The following is a 25,177-nucleotide window of genomic DNA, read 5'->3' on the forward strand; positions in this document are numbered from 1 at the left end:
TGCCACCAGGTTTAACATTGATTACCGAACCTTGGCCATCTTCTCAGCGAGCGATCATGCCTATATTCAGACCACCATCAACAGGACCTCCTCTTATGCTAACTACTTTATTGCTAATAGGACTAACTGGGAGAGTTTTGAAGAGACACTAAAAACAATTTGGAACCCCATGGGTCTGATTTAAATTAACACTGCTCATATGCTTGACAATGTAGTTTTCACCTTACAATCCTCCATTAAGAGGGCCTTTCACTCTGCGACCGAAGTCAAGGTCTGTAGACCCTCTGCCCCCTGTTGAAATGAGGAATTAGCTGCCAAATGGACTGCGGTACGAAGGGCGAGACGTAAGATCAGGACTACAGATGACCCAGCATTAAAATCTCTGAGAACTGATGAATATAGAATTTTTTTTAGGGACTACAAGATGTTAATCAACAATACAAGACGAAGGTCTTGGCAGGAATTCTGCACCACCTCCAACCACTATGGACCATGGTCAACTCCTTGTTACATGGCCATTAGAAAGAAAAAACCTGTGACATCTCCAGCTACCATCTCAATTGATACTGGCAAGACAATCAACCTCAATGAAACTTACCAAGTCATTTTTACCGACTTCTTCTCACATGATAATCCAACCAACAATAATCCCAAGCAACAAGAAATCAGAAATCAAAGCTTAATTCCCCTTCTGACTGACGATGATAGACCTTTCACCTCAGAGGAGATAAGTAGGGAATTTCATGAAATCAAAAAGCGTAAGGCCCCTGGCCCTGACTTGATTAACTGGCAGATGGCACAACACGCCTACGAGGCCATACCTACTACTTCCTTAATTATCTTCAATAAATGTTTGGACCTTAAGTATTTCCCAGCCATCTGGAAAAAAGCGGCCGTAAAGCTAATCACCAAGACTAAGGACACCTCACCCACCAAGCCCTCTGACTACCACCCCATATCTTTCCTGGCTATTTTGGGAAAGGTTCTGTATGCTCTAATGGGAGGATGGATCCTCCATCACTTGGAGAAAACAAATGCACTTCACCCAGCCCAATATGGGTTCAGGAGAAATAAGAGTGCCCACCAAGCAATAAGTAAGATCCTTGATTATGTTTGTGATGCCAAAAGCGACGGGAAACACACGATGATGATCTCGATTAATTTTAAGGGCACTTTCGACCACGCGTGGTGGCCTGCTATCCTGACTAATCTTGCAAATCTCAACTGTTCAGCCAACATCCATGGGCTCCTCAGAAGTTATTTATCAGGGCAAACTGTCCTAGTATAGAACAAGGAATCATAATGTACAAAACCGCTATCACTAGGGGCTGCCCTCAAGGTTCCAAATCAGGCCCAACGCTATGGAACATTCTTTATGATGGGCTTCTCAACTCTCTCAATACCTCTGACTTCCCGGGCAACCCTTATCTGCAAGGTTGTGCAGACAACACTGTCATCCTGCTTTCTCACCAAAATCATGAGGTTCTTCAACAGCACACTAACAATCTCCTACAAAGTATTCTCAACTTGAGCGAGGACAATTACCTCATCATTAACCATAATAAAAGTTACTGTATGGTCTTTCCTAAAGAGAATCCATTACGTAAAAAACCGACCATCCGTATCAAGGGCCAAAGGATTCAATGTGTCAATAGTATGAAATACCTTGGGGTAATCCTTGACCCTAAACTGACCTGGAGGGATCACACTCAATATGTGTACAATAAGGCAATTTGTGTCAACCACTCCTTCAGGAGTATTGCCAGGAACTACTGGGGGCTTGATCATCGGACCAGCCAGCTCATCTATACAGGTGCAATTGAACCGATTCTAACCTATGGAAGCGAGGAGTTGGGCTATGCAGCCAACAACATCCGTATCAGACGGAAACTGCTCTTCGCGCAGCATAAAGCTGAGATTGCAATCACCAAATCTTATAGGACCACTCCAACCAATGCCCTCCTGGTCATCGCTGGGCTCTTTCCTATTCACCTGGTAATCCTTGCAAGGTATCTAAGGAATCTACTTATGAAACTTCATTTTCATAACATCATCGAACCTGAACTAAGAAATTCATGATTGACAAACACCCCATTTAATTAAGCATACAGCATATCTTCATCCTATATAAAATATAGATATATATTACTTGTTAATGCATTTTATGTCAGCTTAAGTCCCTTAAGTTATTATTTAGCAGATCAATACGTTTATTTAATTAATTTTATTAATGTTTTTATTATTGTTTATATTTTATATTTTACATGGAATGTTCCAATGGTTTTTAAAAATTTGAAATATCTTGCGCATATACATTCGAACCGGCACGAGATAACATTCCAAAAGTAAAAATTGCTTGAAGATGACCTGTGGAACAGGTGGAAAATGTTTGCAATATTAAATTAATAATTTCTCAGAGGTATAAGGTGTCTGAGTAGTAATATTTTAAATCTCTGTGCACTTATTCAAGTATTAATGATCATTAGTATCGTTCAATATGCTTGAATATTGATTTTCAAATTTTTATATTATAATTTTAGGTGAAATTATTTCAACTAGAAGAGAAGAATTAGTACACATGATGGACCAATTCAATATTCAAGTAAGAAACAGTTAACAAAGTAATAAATAATAAATTGTATAGTTTTATTTTATAAAAACATATTACAATCTCTAATATATAAATATAGTAAAAATGATGTGAAATTTAGATGTAAGAGAGGATGCTACTAAGTATTCTTTGTCTCACACATGACATTCACTTGCACCATATGTTAAGGGTTATATGCTTAGTGATGTAATTTTACTAACTTAAAATCTTTGCAAAAATTGACTTTAACAGATTGACTCTTTAACTGAAACTACATCATTACTATAAATTTTCAAAATATATAGGGTATAGATAAAAAAATTGTGCACCAGAATATATCTTGCTTCTGCTACATATTAGCTAAATAAAAGTACACGAGAGTATAAGTAATCAGTAGTGGGCTATTTAATAGTGTAGTTGCCATGCATCCTAACCCACTTCTTATAAGGGCTCACAAAGTTTATCTTGGCTCATATGAAACATAGAGACACAATTTAAATTACAAAGATGTAGTGTGTCCCAAAATTAGTACGAAACATTTTTTGTTTTGTACTAATTTTGGGACACACTCAGAGGGAAGCATCTGAATACAGTCAAAAAATGGATGGGGAAGTTGTGTGAGGTTTTTCTGCATAATTTTGTGCACTCAAGGCCTTGCAGAGCATCTGCATATGTACTGCACATATAAGATATTAATTATCTGTCTTAGAGATTTTCTACAGATGAAAAAAGTTTGTTTATTATTTTAAAAATTTTATTATTTCAGATTGACAATCCAGTGTCTGTTTTAAATCAAGAAACAAGTAGAAGTTTTTTAAATTCTAAAAGTTCCAAGGATAAGTATATGGTATGAAAATATTTCTTAAAACTATAATAGTGAGGAACAGAATATTCTGTTTTTTAATATTATATGATTATAACAATATAACTAAGTATTAATTAAAATGTAAGAATTTTGAATTATTTTAGATAATTAATGATGTTCTGGTGTTTAATTTGTACTACAAATCAAGAATAAACTCTTAAATGTATTATTAAACAGAGTATTGGAGAATTTATTTTATAATATATTGGGTTGTTCGGAAAGTTTTTAAGAGAAATAAAAGAAATTGTTTTTAAACTAAAAATATACTTTTATTCCATTATGTATGCACCATTGTTTTTAATGATGTGTTGCCATCTATGGGGCAGCTTCATGATACCCTCTTCGTAGAACTTTCCAGTTTTTTCCGCGAAAAACTGATCCACGTGGTTTTTGCAACCTTCCAAAGTATCAAAGTTTTTATCATGAAGGGAATTTTGTAGAGAACGGAACAAATGGTAGTCCGACGGGGCAAGGTCGGGTGAGTAAGGGGAGTGGGGTAAAACATCCCAGCCTAGTTCCAATAATTTTTGGCATGTTCGTAAAGACGTGTGAGGTCTGACATTATCTTGGTGAAACACAATGCCTTTTCTATTGGCCAGTTCCGGACGTTTTTCTTTAATTGCCATGTTCAGCTTATCCAATTGGGAACAATACGTATCAGAATCAATTGTTTGATTCTGTGGAAGCAGCTCATAGTACAGGATTCCTTTCCAATCCCACCAGACAGTGAGCATGACCTTCTTTGGATGAAGACCGGCCTTTGGAGTTATTAATGGCAATTCATTTTTCTTACCCCATGATCGTTTTTGGCTGATGATGTTATAAATGATCCTCTTTTCATTACCTGTCACTAAACACTTCAGAAAAGGGTCATTTTCATTTCGTCTTTCAAGAGAATCACAAATGGAGATGCAATCCAGTAAGTTTTTTCTGTTAAGTCGTGAGGTATCCAAATGTCATAACGATTTATGTATCCGAGCTTCTTTAGATGTTGAAATACAGTACTGTTTGATGACTTCACTATGTCTGCAAACTCTCGAGTTGTGTAATGAGGGTTTTCATCCAATAATGCTTTGATCTGGTCCTCTTCAATAACAGGAGGTCTTCCTGAGCGAGGAGCATCTTCAAGGTTGAAATTACCCGTTTTAAATTTTGCAAACCACTTTCGAACAGTTGATTTTGATACAGCACTCCCACCATAAACATCACATATCTTTTTTGCTGTTTGTACAGCATTTTTGCCTTTACAAAAAAAGAAAAGAAACAAATGTCAATAATGCACGTTGTTCGCATCCATTTTTTGCAATGAGACAAATTAAATGCTATTTGAATAATCTTAATGGTTTTTTTGTAACGGACGCGTCTTAAGGTCATTTATCGTAATATTCATTGGTTTGTACAATTCTAATCATTTTTGCGTCAATCGGGGTCTCAACTGTCGGCTATTAAAAATCGCTACGAACTTTTCGAACAACCCAATAGTTTAGTTATGTTTGTATCATTATTGTCATTAAGTACAGCAAATGTCTAATGAAAAAGTTATTACAGACTCAAAGCAATATTTTTTATGTTTGATTTTATGCAGTCAGTAACAACTTTGTATAAAAAAAAGTAATTACAATAAAAAAGTAATCAAAGGAAGTAAATATTAGACTAGTCAAAATTACATATGCTAACACAACCAACTTATATAAGAGTGTGAACACAAACATTACAGCAGGCTGTTTCTCACATATGATTTGTAATAACTAAATGCAATTACATTGGAATATAGGTAGCTTTTAGTGGATTATTTGTTCGTTTGGATGCCATACACCGCCAACTCTTTTGCATGGAGGAAAATCATATAAGCCTATCCTGAATCCTGCAAAAGACAATGGCATAGTTTAAAGTAGAGAGCTGTAGAGCATCTCAAGATCAATACAAAATGTTTCTGTCAGAGAAAAATATTTAGAGGGGAAGTGACTAGACAGCATTAAAAAAAGTGAGTGGTAAAATTTCTCTGCATGGCTTTGAGTATGAAAGGTCACACAGACAGTCTGTCCAGTTGTTTCAGTTTGGATATTTTAGCAGGATTTGTCCCCATGCAACTGGTTAGGATATGTAGTGTCCAAACCAATGAATAACCATTACCAATTACCTATACTGCAATGAAATTGAACTTAGTTGTTGCATAATAGAAGTGAACTGTAGCCATGTGCAATGTTTCGTCTACATCCTGTATATACAGTATGTTTGTAAATATGGTTGCATTTCAAACTATTATAACATTGCAAGGAAACACAATAGAGACATATAATTGAGGATCACTTTTCAAAGTATTTTTATACACTTTTTGTTATAAGTGAAGGTTAGACATGCAACTAGCAAAAGTTATGTACCAAATTGAGCATTTCAGTTAAGATGGCAATTGTAAAGTGCAATGTATTCTTTGGTTTGCCAAATATGAATCTTATTTTCTTAAGCAATGTGAATACTTGGCTTATCATTAAGAATAAATATATATTTCTTTCTGGACTATACATACAAATGAGTCCGACTCCTTCTGTCTTTTGTTATTGCCTCTACAAAGCGTGTGAAATATTTACATTGGATGGCAGACATGTAGCCTCAAATAAAGGGTCTGTTTCGCCGTGGATTTGTTATTGCCTCTACAAAGCGTGTGAAAGGACAGAAAGAGTCGGACTCATTTGTATGTATAGTCCAGAAAGAAATATATATTTATTGTTAATGTGAATTTATCCTGGCAATTTTTTAATGTAATAATTAATTTTATAATTGTGTTAGCCACCGCTAGAGGGTTTTTTAACTTATTTACATTGGATGGCGGACATGTAGGCTCAAATAAAAGGTCTGTTTCGCTGTGGATTTGTTATTGCCTCTACAAAGCGTGTGAAAGGACAGGAGTCTGACTCATTTGTATGTATAGTCCAGAAAGAAATATATATTTATTCTTAATGTGAATTCGTCCTGGCAATTTTTTAATTTAATTTGGCTTATCACTTCAATGGAGCATTTTTGTCAAGAAGGTAACAACTGTTGTGCGTGCCACAGTAGTATTGACACAGAGGAACGTTAATGCATATGCCATCTCACGACTTGTGGTCGTAGAAATACCTTTACTCCCGCCTCTACATGGGTCATGGTCTCCAGTTATTGCCCACTGTCATTCAACATTCGACGTCTTCTGAGTGAACTTGAAAGGGTTATCTTGTTTTATGATCAGGTGGTTTTGGCAGGTTATTTTAATGCCAAACACTTGTTGTGGGGCTCTTCGATAGACAATCTGGCTTGGGAAACAATGAAAGAAGCTGTGGAGAGTTGGGGATACATGTCCTGAATAACCCGTTTGGGGTTGCTACCTTCTCTTCTGTTGCAGGCGAGAGCTAGATTGACCTCACAATTGTAAGTGGGGCTATGCTGAGACTTACCTTGCAATAGGAAATGATTGATGCAGAAAGCTGTAATGACCATTGCTTCATTGCCTATGAGGTGATGAGTGGCTTGCCGGACTGGCCAAGTAGTTGCTAAGAGTTGACTGCCAGAAACCACAATCGATTTAGCAGATGCCTCGCCAAAACGACAGTTGACTTAGTTACATTCGTCTCTAAGGTTGAGAGTATCAAAGACCTGGAGGAGGTCGTGGCTAACCTAATCGAAGCAGTTAAAGCTGCAGGAGACGGCACACTCACACAACAGCAGCCCACCTCCCACCAGTCAGTTCCTTGGTGGACCCAGGAGCTGAGAGTCATGACGGTGCTCTGGTGACACTTTCAACAATGCATGGACAAGGACCTTTGGGCAACCAGGAAACTGGAGTTCCAGAAGGCCAATACTGAGTACAAGTACAAGTTAAACAGTGTCAAAAAGACCTCATGGCTCAGTTTCTGTCAACAAGTGAGTGTACATTACATTAAAAAATTGCCAGGATAAATTCACATTAACAATAAATATATATTTCTTTCTGGACTATTCTGTCTCCCCTATAAGTTGGTGCTGGGGAAGTTAAAGTGTAGCACAGTCTTGGGGTCCATCAAAAGACCTGATGATGGCACTCTAACCTCCACACAGGAGGATTTGATCAAGGTACTGCTTCAGTTGCACTTTCTGTGTGACGAGCGGTCCAATGACACTGAAGAACAGAGGCAGCTTCAAAAAGATGTGGAACTGCTTGTTCTTGAGGCCAAGATGCTTGTGCCAGTGATTGACTCTGAGGTGGCCATACCATTGGCAACCTAAGGAAAGGGAAGGCACCTAGTGTTGATGGGATCACTGCTGAAATGGTAAAAGTTCTGCAGCAGGTACAACCAGGCCTGCTCTGTCTCTTGTTTCAGAAGACTCCTGGGTCACTTTTCAATGCAATGGAGACAGGCACACCTTGTGTTAATTCATAAGAGTAGGTGCCTGAAGAACGAACCAAAGTCTTATAGACCTATAAGCCTATTTTCAGTCCTGGAGAAAGTTTTAGACAGAATCCTATCAGACAGAGAATTTTATCACTTGAAACAGCAAGGGCTTTTACACCCACAACAATATGGGTTCCGGCCAGATGTGTTGACCTGCCAGGCACTACATCGGGCAGTCAACCTGCTTTACCAGAACCATTAACAGAGCCTCCTCCACATGTCGCTTGTTTCTATGGATGGTGTGGGGGCATTTGACAACATCTGGTGGCCATCCATAGTGGGTGAATTGTGGAAGGCTAACCTGCCAATTACCCTCTATTCACTTGTCAGGAGTTTCCTGAGTGACTGTTCAGTTGAGTACCACACCCCAAGTGCAAGATTTGTTAGGAGACTGCAGAGGATTGTCCCCAGGGGTTACGCATTGGACACTTTGTTTGGAATGTTCTTGCAAAGTTGGCACTGAGGCTTGTCCTTTTGGACAACATCCAGCTGTAAGCCTATGCAGACAATCTGTTGCTAGTAGTTGCAGGACTAAGTAGATGTGAAATGGAGATTTACAGCAAGGAAGCAATAGAATGGCTTGTTTGTTGGGTAGATCTGCATAAGCTGTCCTTTAGCCCTGAGAAATCAGAGGACCTGACAGTGGGCTGGATCGGAGTGTTGGCACGCCAACCAATACACAGAATCCAGAGTAACCCCATTCAAAGGGTGAACAAGTTAAACTACCTTGATGTTATCATTGACCAGACACTGCTGGATGCCCCATCTGAGGAATGTTTGAGAAAGAACAAACCTTACAATAGCAGCACTACGTAGACAGGACTACGACCTTAGCAGAGAAGTGATTCGAGCCATCTACAAGATGAGGTAGAATGTGTTATCTGCTATATTTGGTGGAAAGATTCTGCCAATGTCAATCAGAGCAGGACACTGCTAACAATTCAGAGACCACAGCCCCCACAATGAAAGCATACAGAATTGTGGCTACAGAAGTGGCCCTTGTCTTGGCCGGGCTGCTTCCATTGCCTCTAGTTGTCAGCCAAGAGGCAGTTTTTTACAGAATGGTGGAAGGTCTAGAGGCTAAGCATTGTAATCAGATGTACCCAGTCATCAGACTTAGATGTCAGACAGATGTACTAAAAGTCCATCCTGCTTATAGGATAGGACTAGACTGGGATGTTGATGAACCAACAAACAGCAGTGTTGAAGTATACACTAATGGCTTTAAACTCGGTATCTTAGTAGGTGCTGCGTGCTGTGTCTTTTCTAATGGAGTTCAAGTGTACAGTCAGTTGGTCAGACTGAATGAGGAGGTGTCTGTGTTCCAGGTAGAACTGGTGGCTCTGGAGGGTGCGTCCCAGTGGATTCTACAACATCTGGGTCCAGAGCCGGTCACCGTGTACTCTGACAGCCAGTCGTCACTTCAGGCCCTGAGCGATAGGTACTACAGGGATGAGTTGGTAAGGTATGAGGGTGAGGTATGCACGACACATTGCTGAGGTGAGTCTGAGGCCACATTGGGATCCCAGGCAACGAGCACACTGACCAACTGGCCAAGGAGGTGGCCAAGGGCCCACTTGTAACAAGGATGGTCAAACCTCTGCTTATTACATAAAAGGTACTCTACTGCAACAATCGATGACATACTGGCAAGAGCGCTGGACTCAAAGTACAGCAGGCAGGTCAATCTATGTCTTCGTGCCTGAAGTTGGCCAAACTCCAGTAAGTCGTGATTGGCTTACGATGGAAATACTGACCAGACATGGGAGGTTCTCCATTTCAAGTCCAAGTTCAGACAAGGAGATGGTAGCTGCTCCTGTGGGTGTCCTTGTGGTGATGCGAGGCACTATGTACTTGACTGTCCTCTCACTGAGGATTTCTGCTGAGGGACTCTGGTCTAAGCCTTCTGAACAAGTACTTTGAATGCTTGCAGCTAGTAAATGAAACCTATCGAAACTGAAGGAATTGATGAGGAAAGTAATAGGTCTCTTCAACCTATAAGCTCAGTGGATGCAATGGGCAGGGCTTCCTTTTCTAGGGAAGGGGACCCTGCTGACTGTTATTAAGAGCTGGTCTCTCCTTGGTAGAGAACTCTTAAGTGCAGTACAGGCTGCACCAAAATGTATGTCCATGTAAGCGGGTTGGACTTGAGAGTGAGGAAGGCAAGGATTCGGATTCAGATTTTTTATTAAATAAAACATACTACAAACAGTATATACTTGGTGCCGCTTTCGCATAACCAAGTGTTGGCACAGTACAGGTATACAGGGTTTGAACAGTTGGTGTACCATGAATAAAAGTTACAATAAAAGAGTTAAAAAAAACAAAGAGAATAAATGCAGAATTAAACTAAGACTAAAACTAATAAGCAGAACATAAACATAAAAGACATAAAATACAAAAGAACAATGAAAATATACAATATGTACTAGACTAGCCCGTGGTTACAGGAAGAAGGGACATGAATAGGACAGACTAAACAAAGTATACATGTAGATTACACTACAGAACTAGTAGCCACTCACAGTGGTGCGGGAGAAATACATAGAGATGAGGTTAAGGAAGGCTTCATAAGAGTCTTTGTCGCGTAGGCAGGAGTCATGGTTGGTCCAGTTGTGCCCATGGGAGTCGATTGTCGTCCTTAGAAAATGGCGTTTTAGTTCGAGCAAGGGGCAGTCATAGATGTAATGTACACTACTGTCACTGACACCACAAAGAGAGCAGGTAGAATTGTTCGCACCAGCAAATCTGGCGAGATAGGACTGAAAACGGCCATGGCCGGTGAGAAACTGCGTGATGTAATGACTTGGTTTGTACCAATTGAAGGACATAAAGTTACTGATGCAGGGAATGAATTTGTGGGTGACAGGATGGTTGCGGTTGTCCCAATCATGCTGCCAAGTAAGAAGCAGATCCTGCCAGAGGATGGTTTTGAGAGTCTTTATGTTGAATTTGTTGTAGGAGACTGGGAGATTAATGTCAACAGAAGCATCCTTGGCCAGGGCATCAGCCCTCTCATTTCCATGAGTGCCCTGGTGGGCGCGTGTCCAATACATAAATATGCAGTTGTTGGAGTTGAAGACCAAGTTTTGGATATCAGTATAGATTGGATGGGAAGATTGTTTACCTAAAAGAGCGATGGATGATGCACTGTCAGTAATGATGGCAATATTTTTATTGTTTAGGTTGTTAGTCCAGACGATGGCCATTTTGATGGCATAGAGTTCAGCCTGGAAGTCATTGCAATGATTACCCAGCCTAAACTGGCCCGATGTGGTTTCCTGACAGTGCTGAAATACAACGTAGCTGCAACCGACCTTTGCGTCTGTCTTCGAGCTATCTGTGAAGATCTCAAAGTCAACGTGGGATGGTTGGTCGAAAATGATGCTAGAAGGGGTCGCAGGGTGCTGGAAATTTGCGAAACTTATGCCCTTTTCGAAGTCCTCGTGATGAATAAGTTGTCTACCAGTGTGAACATCTTGACCCTTTTTAATTTGCCAGAGATTGAGATGAGAGGTAATAATGAGATTGATAGGAGCTTTCTTCGCCAAGACTTGAAGGGGCATGTTAGGAGAAGTAGAGTAGGCCTTGGTGATCTGTATGAGAGCTCTTCGCTGTGCGGCAATCAGCCTACGCTTGATATAAGACTTATGGACTGCACTTCCCCAGCTGCCGCAGGCATATGTGATGATGGGAATGAAGATCTAGTTATAGATTACATCCATAGCCTCAGAGGCCAGTCCCCATTGACCTCTCGCAATGCGCGCAAAGGCATTAAAGATTCTGCCAGTGCGATTGGTGATGTAGTCAATGTGAGAGTTCCAGAGTAGTCGATGGTCAAGGATCACGCCTAGGTAATTAATAGTTTTTTCGACCTTAACAGTTTGCACGCCCATTTTGATGCTGGGGACTCTAAGGTAAAGATGTTGTCGTCTGGGCTTGTTAAAAACAATGCATCTAGTTTTGTTGGGATTGAAGGTAAGCTTGTGATGTGTACCTCAACTTAAAATGTTTTCGAGAATGCGATTTCTATGTTGCTCAAGGGCCGCACGGGACCGGCCGCCAAAAAGGACCAAAACATCATCAGCATATGCTATCAGATTGTGATGGCCAAAGTCCTGGGAGAGGAAGTCGTTGAAGAGGACATTCCAAAGAATGGGGCCACACACTGAGCCCTGCGGACAGCCACGAACAACCCTGCGAAGAACAGTGTGTCCCCCACAGCGCAAAGTAGCTGTTCTGTCGTTAAGATAGTCTTTAAGAATGTGAAAGATATTGGCAGAACAGTCCATGTTCCTGAGGTTTTTAAGGATCAGGGGCCACCAGGCACTATCAAACGCCTTGGCGATGTCAAGGCTGATGGCCAGAACGTACTTATTACTTTCCAGTAGGTGGTTGATACAGTTAACTGCATGACAAATAGCATCAGCTGAGGATTTTTGGGGACGGAAGCCAAATTGAGTATCTTGGATAAGGTGGTTAACCTCCAGGTGCCAGAGAAGCCTGTTGTTGATGAGTCGCTCCAAAACCTTACCCAGAACTGGTAGCAAAGAGATAGGCCTGCAGTCATTAGGGTTGCCAGGTTTTGGCACTGGGACAATCTTGGCGAGTTTCCAGGAATGCGGAAAGATGCCATGTTTCAGGCAGGTGTTATAAAGCTGCAGGAGATGGTGAGGGATGAGGTTCCAGAGGTGCTTGGCGAGCTCTGGGGTAATGTCATCGTGCCCGGAGGATTTTTTGTTGTTGAGGTTTGCAAAAACTTTCTTTAATTCTTGTAGGTGGAAGCTAGGAGCGTTGGGAGTATTGATGTCATCCTCTATTAACAAACGAACTCAGTGTGTGCTGTGGTGTCTCGTTCGTGAGGGCCGTCAAAACAGAATTTGTCCATTTTATTATTTGCAGCCTGAAGAAAGTCTTCACCTTCAGTGTTGGAACACATAATTTGCTTCTTTTTGAGTTTGTTGGTGCAGAATTTAGTAATAAATCCCCACGGGTTTTTAGAGGCAGCTGCACAAAATTCCCTCCACGAATCCTTCTTGGCTGTTTTAATTTTATTTTTATATATACGAAGGTGGTTGTAATACTGTAGCTTGTAGGTCGAGCGATGGGGCTCGGTGTGGCAATTTTGAAACTGCTTTCTAAGAGTAATGTTTTCTTTCCTGAGGTTCGTGAGTTCAGCAGTCCACCAAGGGACAGATTTACGTGACTTAGTGAACTGAGGGATGAACATCTTACAGGCAGTGTTGATGATGTCGATGTTGTAGTTGATGATGTCGATGTTGTAGTTGATGTGATTCCGGGCCTCCTCAGGGTTTTCAGCATCGCAATCGATCAGGTTGGTGGTGAGATAATACTGAAGATCGCTCCACTTAGCACGTTTTAGATTGTATTTGCGGCATGGGTGCCGGAGGTCGACTGGAGAAGTGATGTCAATATAGAAGGAGATAAATGCATGATCGTCAAGTGATTCCTCCAGGATTCTCCACTGGCAAATGTGAGGGTGACAACCAAGGGAGCAAGCGGTTACATCAATTCAACTGCGTTCCTGGCTGGAGACAAAGGTTGGCGGGGAGAGAGGGTCGTTGATAACTAGGAGGCAATTACGTGCAAAGAACTCCTCGAGAAGTTGACCACGAGAGTCCAGACAATCACCTCCCCAAGTGGGAGAATGGGCGTTGGTGTCGCCAGCCAAAATGAAGTATGCCCCTGTGTACTTGTCCATGATGTTTTGCATGCAAATAAGGATGTCCTCGATGCGAGTGTTCTTTGGGCAGTAGTAGTTGAGTAGGATGTGTCTTTGCCGTTTACGAATAACTCTGTGCAGCAGACATACTGCGTGCTGACAGTGATGTGATGCAGGAGGGAGAGGTCATCACTGACAGCAATTGTGACAGCCCAGGGGTAGTCATCTGTGCCTTTAAGGGGAGTATAGCTGGTGGGGAGGCAAGCAGGGATATCTTTGATACAATATGGCTCCTGACAGAGAATGAGGTCGTAGTTATGAATGATGGATGTGAGCACGGAGGTAGCAGCAATGCTCCTTCCGGCGTTGAACTGCAGTAGACGGATTTGGTTGTTATTTGGTCGTTCCATAGTCGGTGCGGTTAATTAAGTTGGTCTTGATAAAACAGTAGATAGGGCAGGAGCTGTCCCTAGCATTGTGATCCGTGTGGCCAGCTTTATCATGCCTACAGTTGTAGCAGATAGGGGTAGAGTTCTTGTTGGTACAGTCCTTGTAGGAATGCTCACCCGAGCAATGACTGCAGGTGGGAGTAGTATTGCTACAATTACGAGTGGAGTGGCCAAATCTAAGGCAGCGGAAACACTGCAAAACAGGGTGGAAGTCCGCCACCCTGCAGCGAGACCATTCCAAATTTAATTTTCCCAGCATTAGGAGTTGTTTGCGAAGGTCAGGTTTAACCTCGACGATCCAGTTAGTAAAGGAGTTGGTCTTTTTCCCTGTGGCGAATTTAATGTTGAAAGCTTCTCTGAATATTTCCTCAATATGTGTTTCATTGATAATATGGTTTTGGTTGAAAATCAGTAACGGAAGTTCCTCGCGTGAGATTTGTGTGGGCACTGAGTATATAACTATGTGAGGAAGATGTTTCCTTGGGGTTCTGACAGAAACCTCTGGGATGTTTTCGGCAATGAAAGTTTTGAGTATGTTTGCGTCCTTCACTTTAAGTTCTATCGCGAGGCCCCCTCCTACATTCCGTATACGGTCGATCCCAATGTTGAGGTTGGATGGCTTTATTTTACTGTAGATTATTTTCCTCAGATTATTGCAGCTCCTGTCCTCGCCCTTGTGGTAAACTAGAAGGACCTCGGTGGCTGAAGAGGGTAGTTTGTTGGTTGGACCAATTTCCCTGATTTAAGAACTGTGCTGTATGATCTAACAGTACCATTGACAGGGGTGTTAACACTATGCTTGTTATCTAACTTTTCTTTAATAATTTTCTGGGTTTCTAAGATGTCTTTAATAGGTCCACCATCGATCAGATGTTCCAGTTTCCCAGAAATCAATTGGAATTGTTCCTGAGGGGAGTCATGGTTTAGGTTATTTGCAATTCCCTTTACGTCCTTATTGATTTGGTGATTACTTTTGCTAATCTCGTCTATTTTTGTGATGATTTCCCTGAGTTTGTGATCAAGTTCATGATGGTAGTCGGTTGTACAATGCGATTTTGGTGGTCGAAGCACTGGCATGGGTGGGGTCATTCCCGTGATGAGGATTTCACTACACATGGATGGTAATTTACCTTTACTCACTGGGGTAGCTGTAGGGGCAGGACTTACTTGTGGATCAGCAAGGAGGGCGGGTGGAGTAGTAGCATGAGCAGAAACTTTCCCATTGGAAGGTGAAGCATTTTTCTTCTCGAGAGGGCAGGATTCTCTGATGGTGGACTCAGCCAGGTCACTGATTTTTTGGATCCAACGAGACACATACTTAATATGTCCAGCAGTGCCTAGATGTTCGTTGCTATTTTTCACAAAGTAACCTTTCACTTCATTGGCGATAACATTAGCCTTGTCAAGGAAAGTGGTTAATGCACTAGTCTTCATGGTGCACAAATCAACAATTGTGAGACACAGATACAAGTAACAGCAATAGTGCTTACAAAACAGATGGTGAGTAGGAAGTGTGTAAAGGTGGCCTGTTGCCAGCAGGAGCTCTGCACCAAAGATCTGACGATCGAGTAGTGCAGAGGGGAAAGCGATAGAGGTAAAACCAACGAAAAACCACTCACCCAGGCAGGATGACAAAAGTAGCAGTGTTGCCAACTTTAAGGCGGGGTGACAGCAAAGTAACTGAGTAATCTGTTAGCACAATAAAAGAAGTCAATGATATCCAAAGATGATCACGATCAGGCTGATAAGAGTCCCAAGAAATGTCCAGATGTCCAAACACACCAACAGGACTGCAGCCAAGAAGAGGTAAGGGTGGTGCTGGAACCAGATGAGGCCAAGCTGGCTTGGCCCTTGTTTTCAAGGGCAGCTGGCTGGTTGTACTGTACTGTACCTGTCTGTAGTTGCTGACTAAGTGCCAGATGTGGCACCAATTGGCACTTAGCAACCTGGAATGACAGAAGGGGGGATAACCTGACAAATGATTGGAGATCCTCCCAAACAAGCAACAATAGGCAAGTGGTGCTCAGATTCCCAACACTGTCAGTGTTGGTCAGACACCTGTCATCTAAAGACAGCCCTGGTTAGGTAACCAAGACACAACACTCTCTTCCAGTAATCGAAGATGGCCGTTCACACTGTCTACTGCCGTTGAGTTACCCCAATGGCTAGGAGGGCAATATGGCAACCACAACGAAGAGCAACAACACACACTCACAGATATCCAAAAAGCAGGTCACAGCTAAGCCTAAAGGTAGGGTTAGTGACACCAACCCCAACTTAAGCCTAAGAGTAGGCTTAGCAAAAACAAGCACCTAGCTAGGCCTAAAACAACCCTAATTCCCTATACCGAAGCATGGGAGACACTCCTCTAGGCCTAAAACTAGGGTTAAGAGGCTAAACTGAACTTAGAAAAACTAGGGAGCTAAGAAACACACGTCCTCTCTCAACGAAAGCAGAAACTCAACCAGCAACACAACACATGAGTGATCTGCCAAGAGGACTTTTACAAAAAAATACAGCCTATTTAGATGTTAGACACATGAAGAAAACCCATAAAACACCGGAAGGCAAGGAAAGTTGGTCTCCTCTTGGTTTGTATCACCGAGCCAGAGCCCAAGCATTTATCTCAGGTTCAACTTCTAAGTCCAGACATTCAGTAGCCACTGGGTGCCAGACCAAACTTGTGATTAAGACATAATTGTTTGTACTCTGTAGTGCCATTTGGCAGAGCAGAGACAATTACTCAGAGTTTGTATATATGAACGTGAATACTGTCACATGTTTAACCTATCCCATGTTGAAATTTTTCTCCATTGCATGTAGCCACGATGGTGAATTTTTGTTGATATTAAGTCTAATGAAAATTTTACGTTAAAAAATTTTTTAAAAATAATTGTGGCTGTTGTATCATCTGAAATTATTTATTTATTTTGCACAAACAAAATAGATATATTAATAAATGTAAAAACAAAAAAAAATTATATTTTGGAAGATAGTTTTAATAAAATTATAATGATTAGCAACCTCTAGTTCCAAAAATGTTCTGATGTTGAAATAAGATATCTCGGGTCCACTGGTCAAGGTCAGCAGGTTGCAACCTGAGATATGTAGAGATTAACACAGGTTTGAATGTAATGAGGTAATGAATGTGACAACCAAAAGTTAATGGGTAGTGTGTCTCGCACAGGATAATGTAATTGGCTCATTTTTCTTTTTAGAACCCAGTATTACATCATACAATTATCTTGATATTTTAAATGTTATACAGTGTATTAAGTATGTTGATATACAGTACAGGCAGTGCTACAAATTAGAGACAAAAGTGTTAAATTTCTGAAGATGATGGTGCTCTTCACTTTTTCAACATTATTCAGAAGTTTCTTGATGACAGATTTCTACAGTGGTGAATTTGAAGAGGATGGAAGGCAGAGCCACTGTGTTCTCCCACTTCACACTTTAGATTTTTACTTGACATAAACCACAAGTAAACTGCTTGCAGTGTTCACGTTATTGATTTTAAACACTTGAAACAACAGATGGAAGCTTGTCTCATCCAAAACCTGATTTTCTTGGTTGTGTATGTGAAGAAATGGAATACTGCCAGGTATCTGCAAGGCAATCAGTGGAGCTTACATTAAACTTCATTGAACATATTAATAAAACTTTGAATGTTTCTCTTTAATTTAGTGCATATTTGATGTCTGTCTGTTTAAAAAAATATAGCAATTTGAAACCCCAACATGACTTTACATACTGTTTAATAAATAACCTGACAATAATTTCAGAAACACAATCAATTTGACTGATTATATTTATGAAGTTATAAAACCAACTTGACTATTTTAAGATCTGATGAGTAATCTTTAATGTTTAGGAATGCTCACAGTTAGATTTATAAGGATTATCAAAATATGGATTATTTATCAAATATAAACTCGAAACCCAATGCATATACAGAAATAATCATTCATTTATTCATTATGATTTATTGTACAAAAACAGTGAGTACAATGTCCAGGTCCCGTGTTTAGCACTACCTGGATATCACCGACAAAAGTAACACCAATAAAGTTACAAAATTGCTCCTGTATCACAATGAAAGCAACATACAGAATTCCACGTACCGACACAGGACAGCCTCGTGATAAGACAGACATAAGAACAGTTGCGATGCGGACAATCACAAAACAAACATAAATACATAAAGTGGAGAGTGGACACAGTCCAAAAGCTCATGTAACAAAGTTTGCACACATATACAAGAGTAGTAACATGGATAACTGCACACGAATTTCGCGTGTAGTTCAAAGTATCAGGAATCCCACAGTTTGACTAAATGTAAGGCATCCACAAGTTGGGAGCGACGCGAAAGACAGTGTAAGTATTGTATGGTACCTGCCATTGCAACCGAACAGGGTCAGAAACCAGAATTCCAAGAACAGAGTAGCAAAGAAACAACAGAAACACATGCAAGCATGAGAGAGACCTCAAGCCGTGTATTCTGTTCTAGCCATAGCCTGGGTTATGATCTTTAAATAAATGGGGCAGTGCTTATCCATTGTGTTATAATCTATGCTGTCTTTGTGCTCTCTCGTACGGTTAGTACATATGGGTGGAACTTCTTTATGATCACAATTTCTGAAGAGGTGGTCTCTGCCACAATGACTGCAAACACGTTCGCTTGATGTACAGCTATTCGCGTGATGTCCATACCCAAGGCATCGAAAACATTGATTTGTGGGTACAAAATCATAAACACGACATCTCATCCATTTTACGTTAACAGCACCCTTGTTTAAAAGTATAGTTCTAAGCCTCGGGGAAATTTCAACAACCCATGTTAAATAATTGGGATCTCTATGCTTTATAGAAAAGCATACTACGAATTCCTTCATATATTCTATCTGGTTTTTACAACTGTCAGATAAGTAAGCGTTTTGCTCAAGGATTGCCATGGTGAGATCGTCCTTCTCAATTGCTATCAGGACAGATGTAATCTTAATGAGTGGGTGCCGTTTATGTGGTACTTTTGAAGTTAACCCCAAGACCCTGTTCACAAATCCTTCCAAGTGTTCCCTGTCTCCTTTGTCAATCGAATCTACTGCCACACCTCCCCTACCAATCTTCCGAACACGCGTGACCGCTATACCAAGGTTATGTGGTTTGATATTCCCAGTAAGGAGCGCCCGGGTTTTAGCAGAATCATCATTATTGTCTTTGTTATAGACTAACAGTGTGTGTGTCTCTACCTGAGGCTTATGCACAGGTTGGGGGGATTGCAAGTTTCGCTTTAAAATGTCGCTAAAACTAGACTTAGTTGCTATATTCTCTATAGCTTGATTAGAAGAAAACCCTTTGCTAAGTTTGTTAACTTGTTCTTTTATTTCAGAAATAGTGGCAAAGGACTTCTCTTCTTGAGAAGCAGAGATCTCTAAAATGTCCTCTTTAGTAGCCAAAGCGGTCAATTTACGTTCAAGCACTGTGGGAAGAAAATTAGCTTTCATTGCATCAATGACCTTAGTAAATAGCTCTGTTAGTTGTCTGACCGATTCTTTAGGACCCAGTTTTTTATTTTTGGCACAGAAACCTTTCAACTCCTCTAACACCTTTTGTGAAGCACTAACAAATTCGTCAATTTTTTTGGAAGTCATTACAGTAAAATACTCTAACCAAAATACTAGAATAATTAAAAACAGCAAATTGTATGAATCAATGGTATACATGTAGTGAAATGCCATATACGGTCATTAAAGATAAACAACATGACCTGGAAGCTAACCGACAGCGGATGGCGCTGACCTGTCTCGGCTGTTAGACGTTATTAAAAAAAATAACGGTTTGGTTGCTAGGAAGAAATAATCGATGATAAAATTTTAAAACTACGATAACTTGTAACCTAACAACAGTAAATTGACGTAACTCTACAGGAAACTTGCTGAAAGGAGCCTGAAGCTGACTGGGTCGTTGAAATCCAAAATCCCTTAAGATTAGGCCCGCAATGGCCCGCCGATTGCTGCATCAAAAATAGGCATTTCCTCCGGATTGAGTGGGCCAAAGTTCACCAAATTTTGAAATCGTACTCACTTCCTCGTCAGGGATCCAGCGCCATCCTGGGTTCCGGAAAACCATCCTTTGAAGTCCGGAAAGTCAGTCCAAATCTCGGGATCTTCAGGTTGTCCTATCCAAAAATTCCGGTTCAATCGAGACGAAATCGACGTCAACAGGGTCAGGGTGACTAGTTGTTTGCGGACTCACACAAAAATCCACTGTAAAAAGGAATTTTCCCACAAAAAACACAAATAATCCATGAGCACGATATTCTAGCAGCCACACGACCAACAGGTCAATCCACTCTACAGAAATAACCAATGATCACCTAAAATATCGGGCTATAATCTAGCTAATTAAATGATTGATATAAAGTAATCTGTCACTAGAGATAGACATTAGGTGCCATCTCTTATTTATCAAATAAACATTAGTTTAGAATCTATACTTGTAAATAGTAATTTCACCTTTTTTCAAGTGGACTCAAAACTCCCATATTTCCTTGGCTACAGCCATTTTTGTTTCAATTTAAAAACTTGTTCATAAACCTATCTGTATCTGGTTTTGCCTGAAGACAACATTTATAAATACATTGAAAGTGTTCACAGGATTAGGGATTGTAAATTTACCGAATTTTTCATTTACCGGTAATTCGGTAAATGAAAATTAAAATATCGGTTTACCGGTAAATTACCGGTAAATTTTTCCTGAAAAATAAACTTAAGGCAATAAAAAATATGTCATTTTGATTTCCATTTCACATTTTTTATTTCAAAGATATAGAATATAAAAATTAAAGTGTTATTCTAAACAAACTAACATAATAACTTTTAGAAACAGAAATAAAATAATACAGAAAAATAAAAATACAATAGAAATAATATATAGTACCTAATAGCATTTTATCGATTACCATTTTTTAAAAAGTAACTTCTCAAGAAACTTAAATTATTTAAAGTCTTATCTCCTAATTTTGATCTAATTTTTGTACAAAATAATCCAGATCCCGAGAATACTCTTTCTGATTCAACACTTGTTGGACGAATGGTATATTAAATAATCAAATACTATTTGAATATACTTCCCCCGTACTTTTTCTTGGCGAAAGTATTCTAATTCTTTTTTTACTATTTGTTTCCAATCTTTCGTGTTTTTTGCTTGTGGAACCGACTCTTCTTGACATTCTGTTTTTGTTTGATAAGGTCATAGTTTCTGCTTCATTGATAATTTGACATTAGATGTAGAAATATCAATATTTTCGTTATCTGACTTTGAATTGGAATCCAAATCAGGATCATTTAAGTGCCTTTGACTACTATCAACAATAATCGAAAGTATTTCAACAATGCTTTTGATTATTGTTGCTTTACTGTTTATATTAAAAATGTCATAACTTTCTTGACCCGACAAAACCAAATTACGGTCTGTCAAGTAGTGTAATATGTCTGAATAAACAGTCCTTTTCTCCTTTATGCTATATATTAACGCTTTTTTCAGTTCAACGCTTAAAAATGTATTTTGGTTGGTTAATTCATCCAACATAAATTTCAAAGTAACATCGGCTACATATAAATTAGTGTTTTCATTGCAGTGTTTCAACGGCTAACTTAATGGGTTGCAAGCTTGAGATTATATCTGTAGTAATTTTATTTCTCTGTCATTGAAATCTAAGTCCAGTTTCAAATCTATTACACTTTTTCGGACAGCATCTTTAAGTAATAAAAATCTTTCCAGCATGTTTAGTAAGCTATTCCACCTGGTTATACAATCTAAAATTAAAGAAAGTTCTTTTTGAATAATTTCTTTGACATATTTTTGTAGTAATGTATTTTTGGTTGGCGATTTACTAAAAAGTCTTACTATCTGCCGTATTTTTGTAATTAAAGAATTTAATTCTGCATCTTGTAGAGTAAGTTCGGTACAGCCAGTAGTTTCTTGGTTTTTCAAAATTATCGTATTCAATTTCCGAATTATCAGAATTAGAATCTGTAGTAAGTAGTAAATTAGCATTATATTCATCATCATTCTGTACATCTGATGTGCTTATATTGTAAAGAACTTTTATGATTGCGATTTGCAATCCATGTACAAGACATAACTGATGGTTTTTATTGAGTAATTTCATCGTTTTCTTCATAATGGCAGCTCCGTCCGATGTTATGCAGACAACATTTTTCAAAGAAATTTGAAATTCTTTTAATTTATTTTCTACTAATTCTGCGCATACTTCAGCAGGCGCAGGTCCATAAATTCGACTAAATCCAAGATTACCCAAGAAAATAATACATATTTTACACAATCTTAAAGCATAATATTAGAATCTTGTAATAAATATTTGTATTTAATTATTTTAAACAGTTGTTAGAAGTAAAACATTTTAATGTTATTTTACAATAATATTGCATTAATGTCCTGTCATAATGTGGTGTATTCAAAATTGCTATTAATTTAAAAAATACGTGAAATATTTACGTATTATTATTTTTAAATATTAAAAAAGGAAATATTTACTTATGCTTTAAGAAAAGCGTTGATTGTAAAGATTTTAAACCATAAAAAATCTCAAAAACTGCAGAGCACAAATCACATATGATAACTAGCACTTTCTGTACGATTTACAGCGCTTCTCAAACCCAAGAAAGTTTAAATTAAAATTAAACAAAAAATATCTCACATAAAATTAATAATTAAGTATATTGTTGCTTACACTTACCTGATTTTTTATTTTCAATGTCCCTTTAGCCCATTTAAATATCTATAAACACAATATTTTCTACGTGAAAATTTGTAGTATGGATTTTTCATTTACTGAATTACCAGTAAATTTCAAAAATTTACCGGTAAGTTTACCGAATGATTTTTTGTCAATTTATCGGTTAACCGGTAAATCGGCAAACCGGTATACAATCCCTACACAGGATATTAAAACGTTTTTTAAAATGTTCTTTAACAGTTCTTTATGTGAATTTTTCTTTTGAATCAGTAAAATTGTTGGCGTGACATCATCTCTGTATATCTAAAACCCTAGTAATTTAAGTAATCAGATATCTTTAATCAAATGCTTTCAAGATATACATATGATAAGGTTATATGAATATCTGTTGGATGCAGTATATTTAATTTAAAAGAACAGGACATAAACTTCCACATTCGCGAAACACCGGGATGTAATCAAGATGTACCTGAATTGTCTGAAGAACTTTTAAAGTTCAAAAACATTTATGGGATTTTTTCGTTTTTTTTCTCCAACATCGGTAACAGGTTCAGGTATGTTTTCAGAACAGGACATATTATCCTATTAGCTTAACAGAGAGAATTATTGTAATTCTAGAAAGAATTGCAAATACATTGGTTAATGGATTAATTTTTTCTAATCTAACAAATTATTTAGCATAAATTATTTTATGATTAAAAGATATTTTATATATTCAGTTATAAACATTTATTTTTCAGTTTTTCCTTAAAGCTACACAATTGGAACAGATGATGAAAGATTATACTCAAACAGATGAAACAGAAAAGATGATAAGAGACATTTTACATAGAAAGAAGGAGGTAAACTAGAGTAAATTTTAAATATATATACTTCCATTTCTGATAGTATATAGTATATATATATCAGAAATGGAAATGCCAATACCAAGAAAGAGTTATACAAGATGAACAAAAATTACAGAGAATATTTATCTGCATGTTTATTACATTTAGGGTTTCCAAATTTCCAACATTTTGGAACCTTCAGAAATCATGTTTCCTGAGAATTCTCAAAATATTCTTTTATATTTAATTTTTGTTGATGATCTGTAATAATAGCTAAGCTTCTTTTGTACATTAATTTCTTGTCATGCTTTAAATGTAATTTGATTATGTTTTCATTAAGTAAATTCCAACTGGCAGTTTTATTTTGAAATAGCTTAAATTACTAAGTAATAGCTTGTAACATTAACATATTTGTAAACATAATGGGTGAAATTATATTAGATAATGTCATAATTCTATTTGATAATTACAAAAAGTTTGATTTGAAAAAAGTTTGGCTAATTCAAAGTTTTTTCTTTTTGAGTTTCAAAATAACAAGGTTTTACTGTACATCACAATCATCAGCCACAAACAAATTGATTGAATGTGGTTGGTATTATAAACTTTCACTTTGTGGAAATAATTCATTATGGAGAACAGCAACAGAGAAATATTTATTTTTACAACCCAGAATTTGACCACAGTGTTGTATTAAGGTAAGCTACCTTAGACTTCTTTAGTTAGTTTACCTGAAGATGATTTTGTAGTCAAATCCTGGATTGTAAAAATAAATATTTTTTTGCATAGATACAAACTTTTTCTGTTCTCCATGATCAAATGTGCTCAATTTACAAGAGCTAAAATTAGCTGATCATGTGTTATCTGATTCTGGTGGCATGTAATGTTGTCACCAGATATATATGTAAACTTATATATAAGTTTACATATATATTTACATATATATATCTATCTATTTATTTATCACTATGTAAACTTATATATAAGTTTACATAGTGATAAATAAATAGGAAAAATGTCTAAAAGATACATCGAGAGTAGTATGTTTATTTCCTATTGTGGGTATTACTGGGTTCTAGGAGCTGATTTCTACTTTTCTGACCAACTTTTCTTGAGATTTGGGAATAGGAAAACGAAAAAAATTTCCAAAGAATGGAAAGGAAAGTATTTCCACCCAGAGACCCTAATTACATTCATATGTGTTTCAAGAGTATAACTTACAACCTGCACATGCAGCACCACATAAAGATTGAATGTCATCCATCCCAATATCCAGTAGTTACTGCCAATTTAATGCAGGTGTCCACATGTGCATGCATTTGATTATAGAGGTGTAGGATGTCATTCTTTTGGATAGCATTCTACTCTTGCTGCACCTGTAGGGTCAGATTGGTAGTGATTGTTGTCTGTTTTGGATGAGCCTAGATCTAACATCCAGTTGTGCCCCATCTACTGACAAAATACCTGGTGATCTTGATGACCAGGGTAACACATTGACATCTCAAAAAGTGTGTCGTATTGCAACTGCAGTATGAGAACAAGCATTAATCTGTTGAAATGGGTTTTTTCAATACTGTTTATGAATGGCAGAACAATTTG

The 25,177-nt window shown here is 38.4% G+C and overlaps 1 protein-coding gene across 1 annotated transcript in view; it reads left to right on the plus strand.

The window, feature by feature from the left end:
- The window catches only part of SMC6 (Structural maintenance of chromosomes 6), a 143,486-nt gene that overhangs the window by 34,747 nt on the left and 83,562 nt on the right, over positions 1–25,177 (plus strand). Inside the window, exons 6-8 of the mRNA XM_067283419.1 lie at positions 2,541–2,602; positions 3,357–3,437; positions 23,495–23,596. Coding sequence (XP_067139520.1) covers positions 2,541–2,602; positions 3,357–3,437; positions 23,495–23,596 — 245 coding nt within the window. The remainder of the gene's footprint in view (positions 1–2,540; positions 2,603–3,356; positions 3,438–23,494; positions 23,597–25,177) is intronic.

Source organism: Centruroides vittatus, unplaced genomic scaffold (genome assembly GCF_030686945.1).
Source record: "Centruroides vittatus isolate TY-2023 unplaced genomic scaffold, ASM3068694v2 contig_986, whole genome shotgun sequence".
Taxonomy (NCBI): domain Eukaryota; kingdom Metazoa; phylum Arthropoda; class Arachnida; order Scorpiones; family Buthidae; genus Centruroides; species Centruroides vittatus.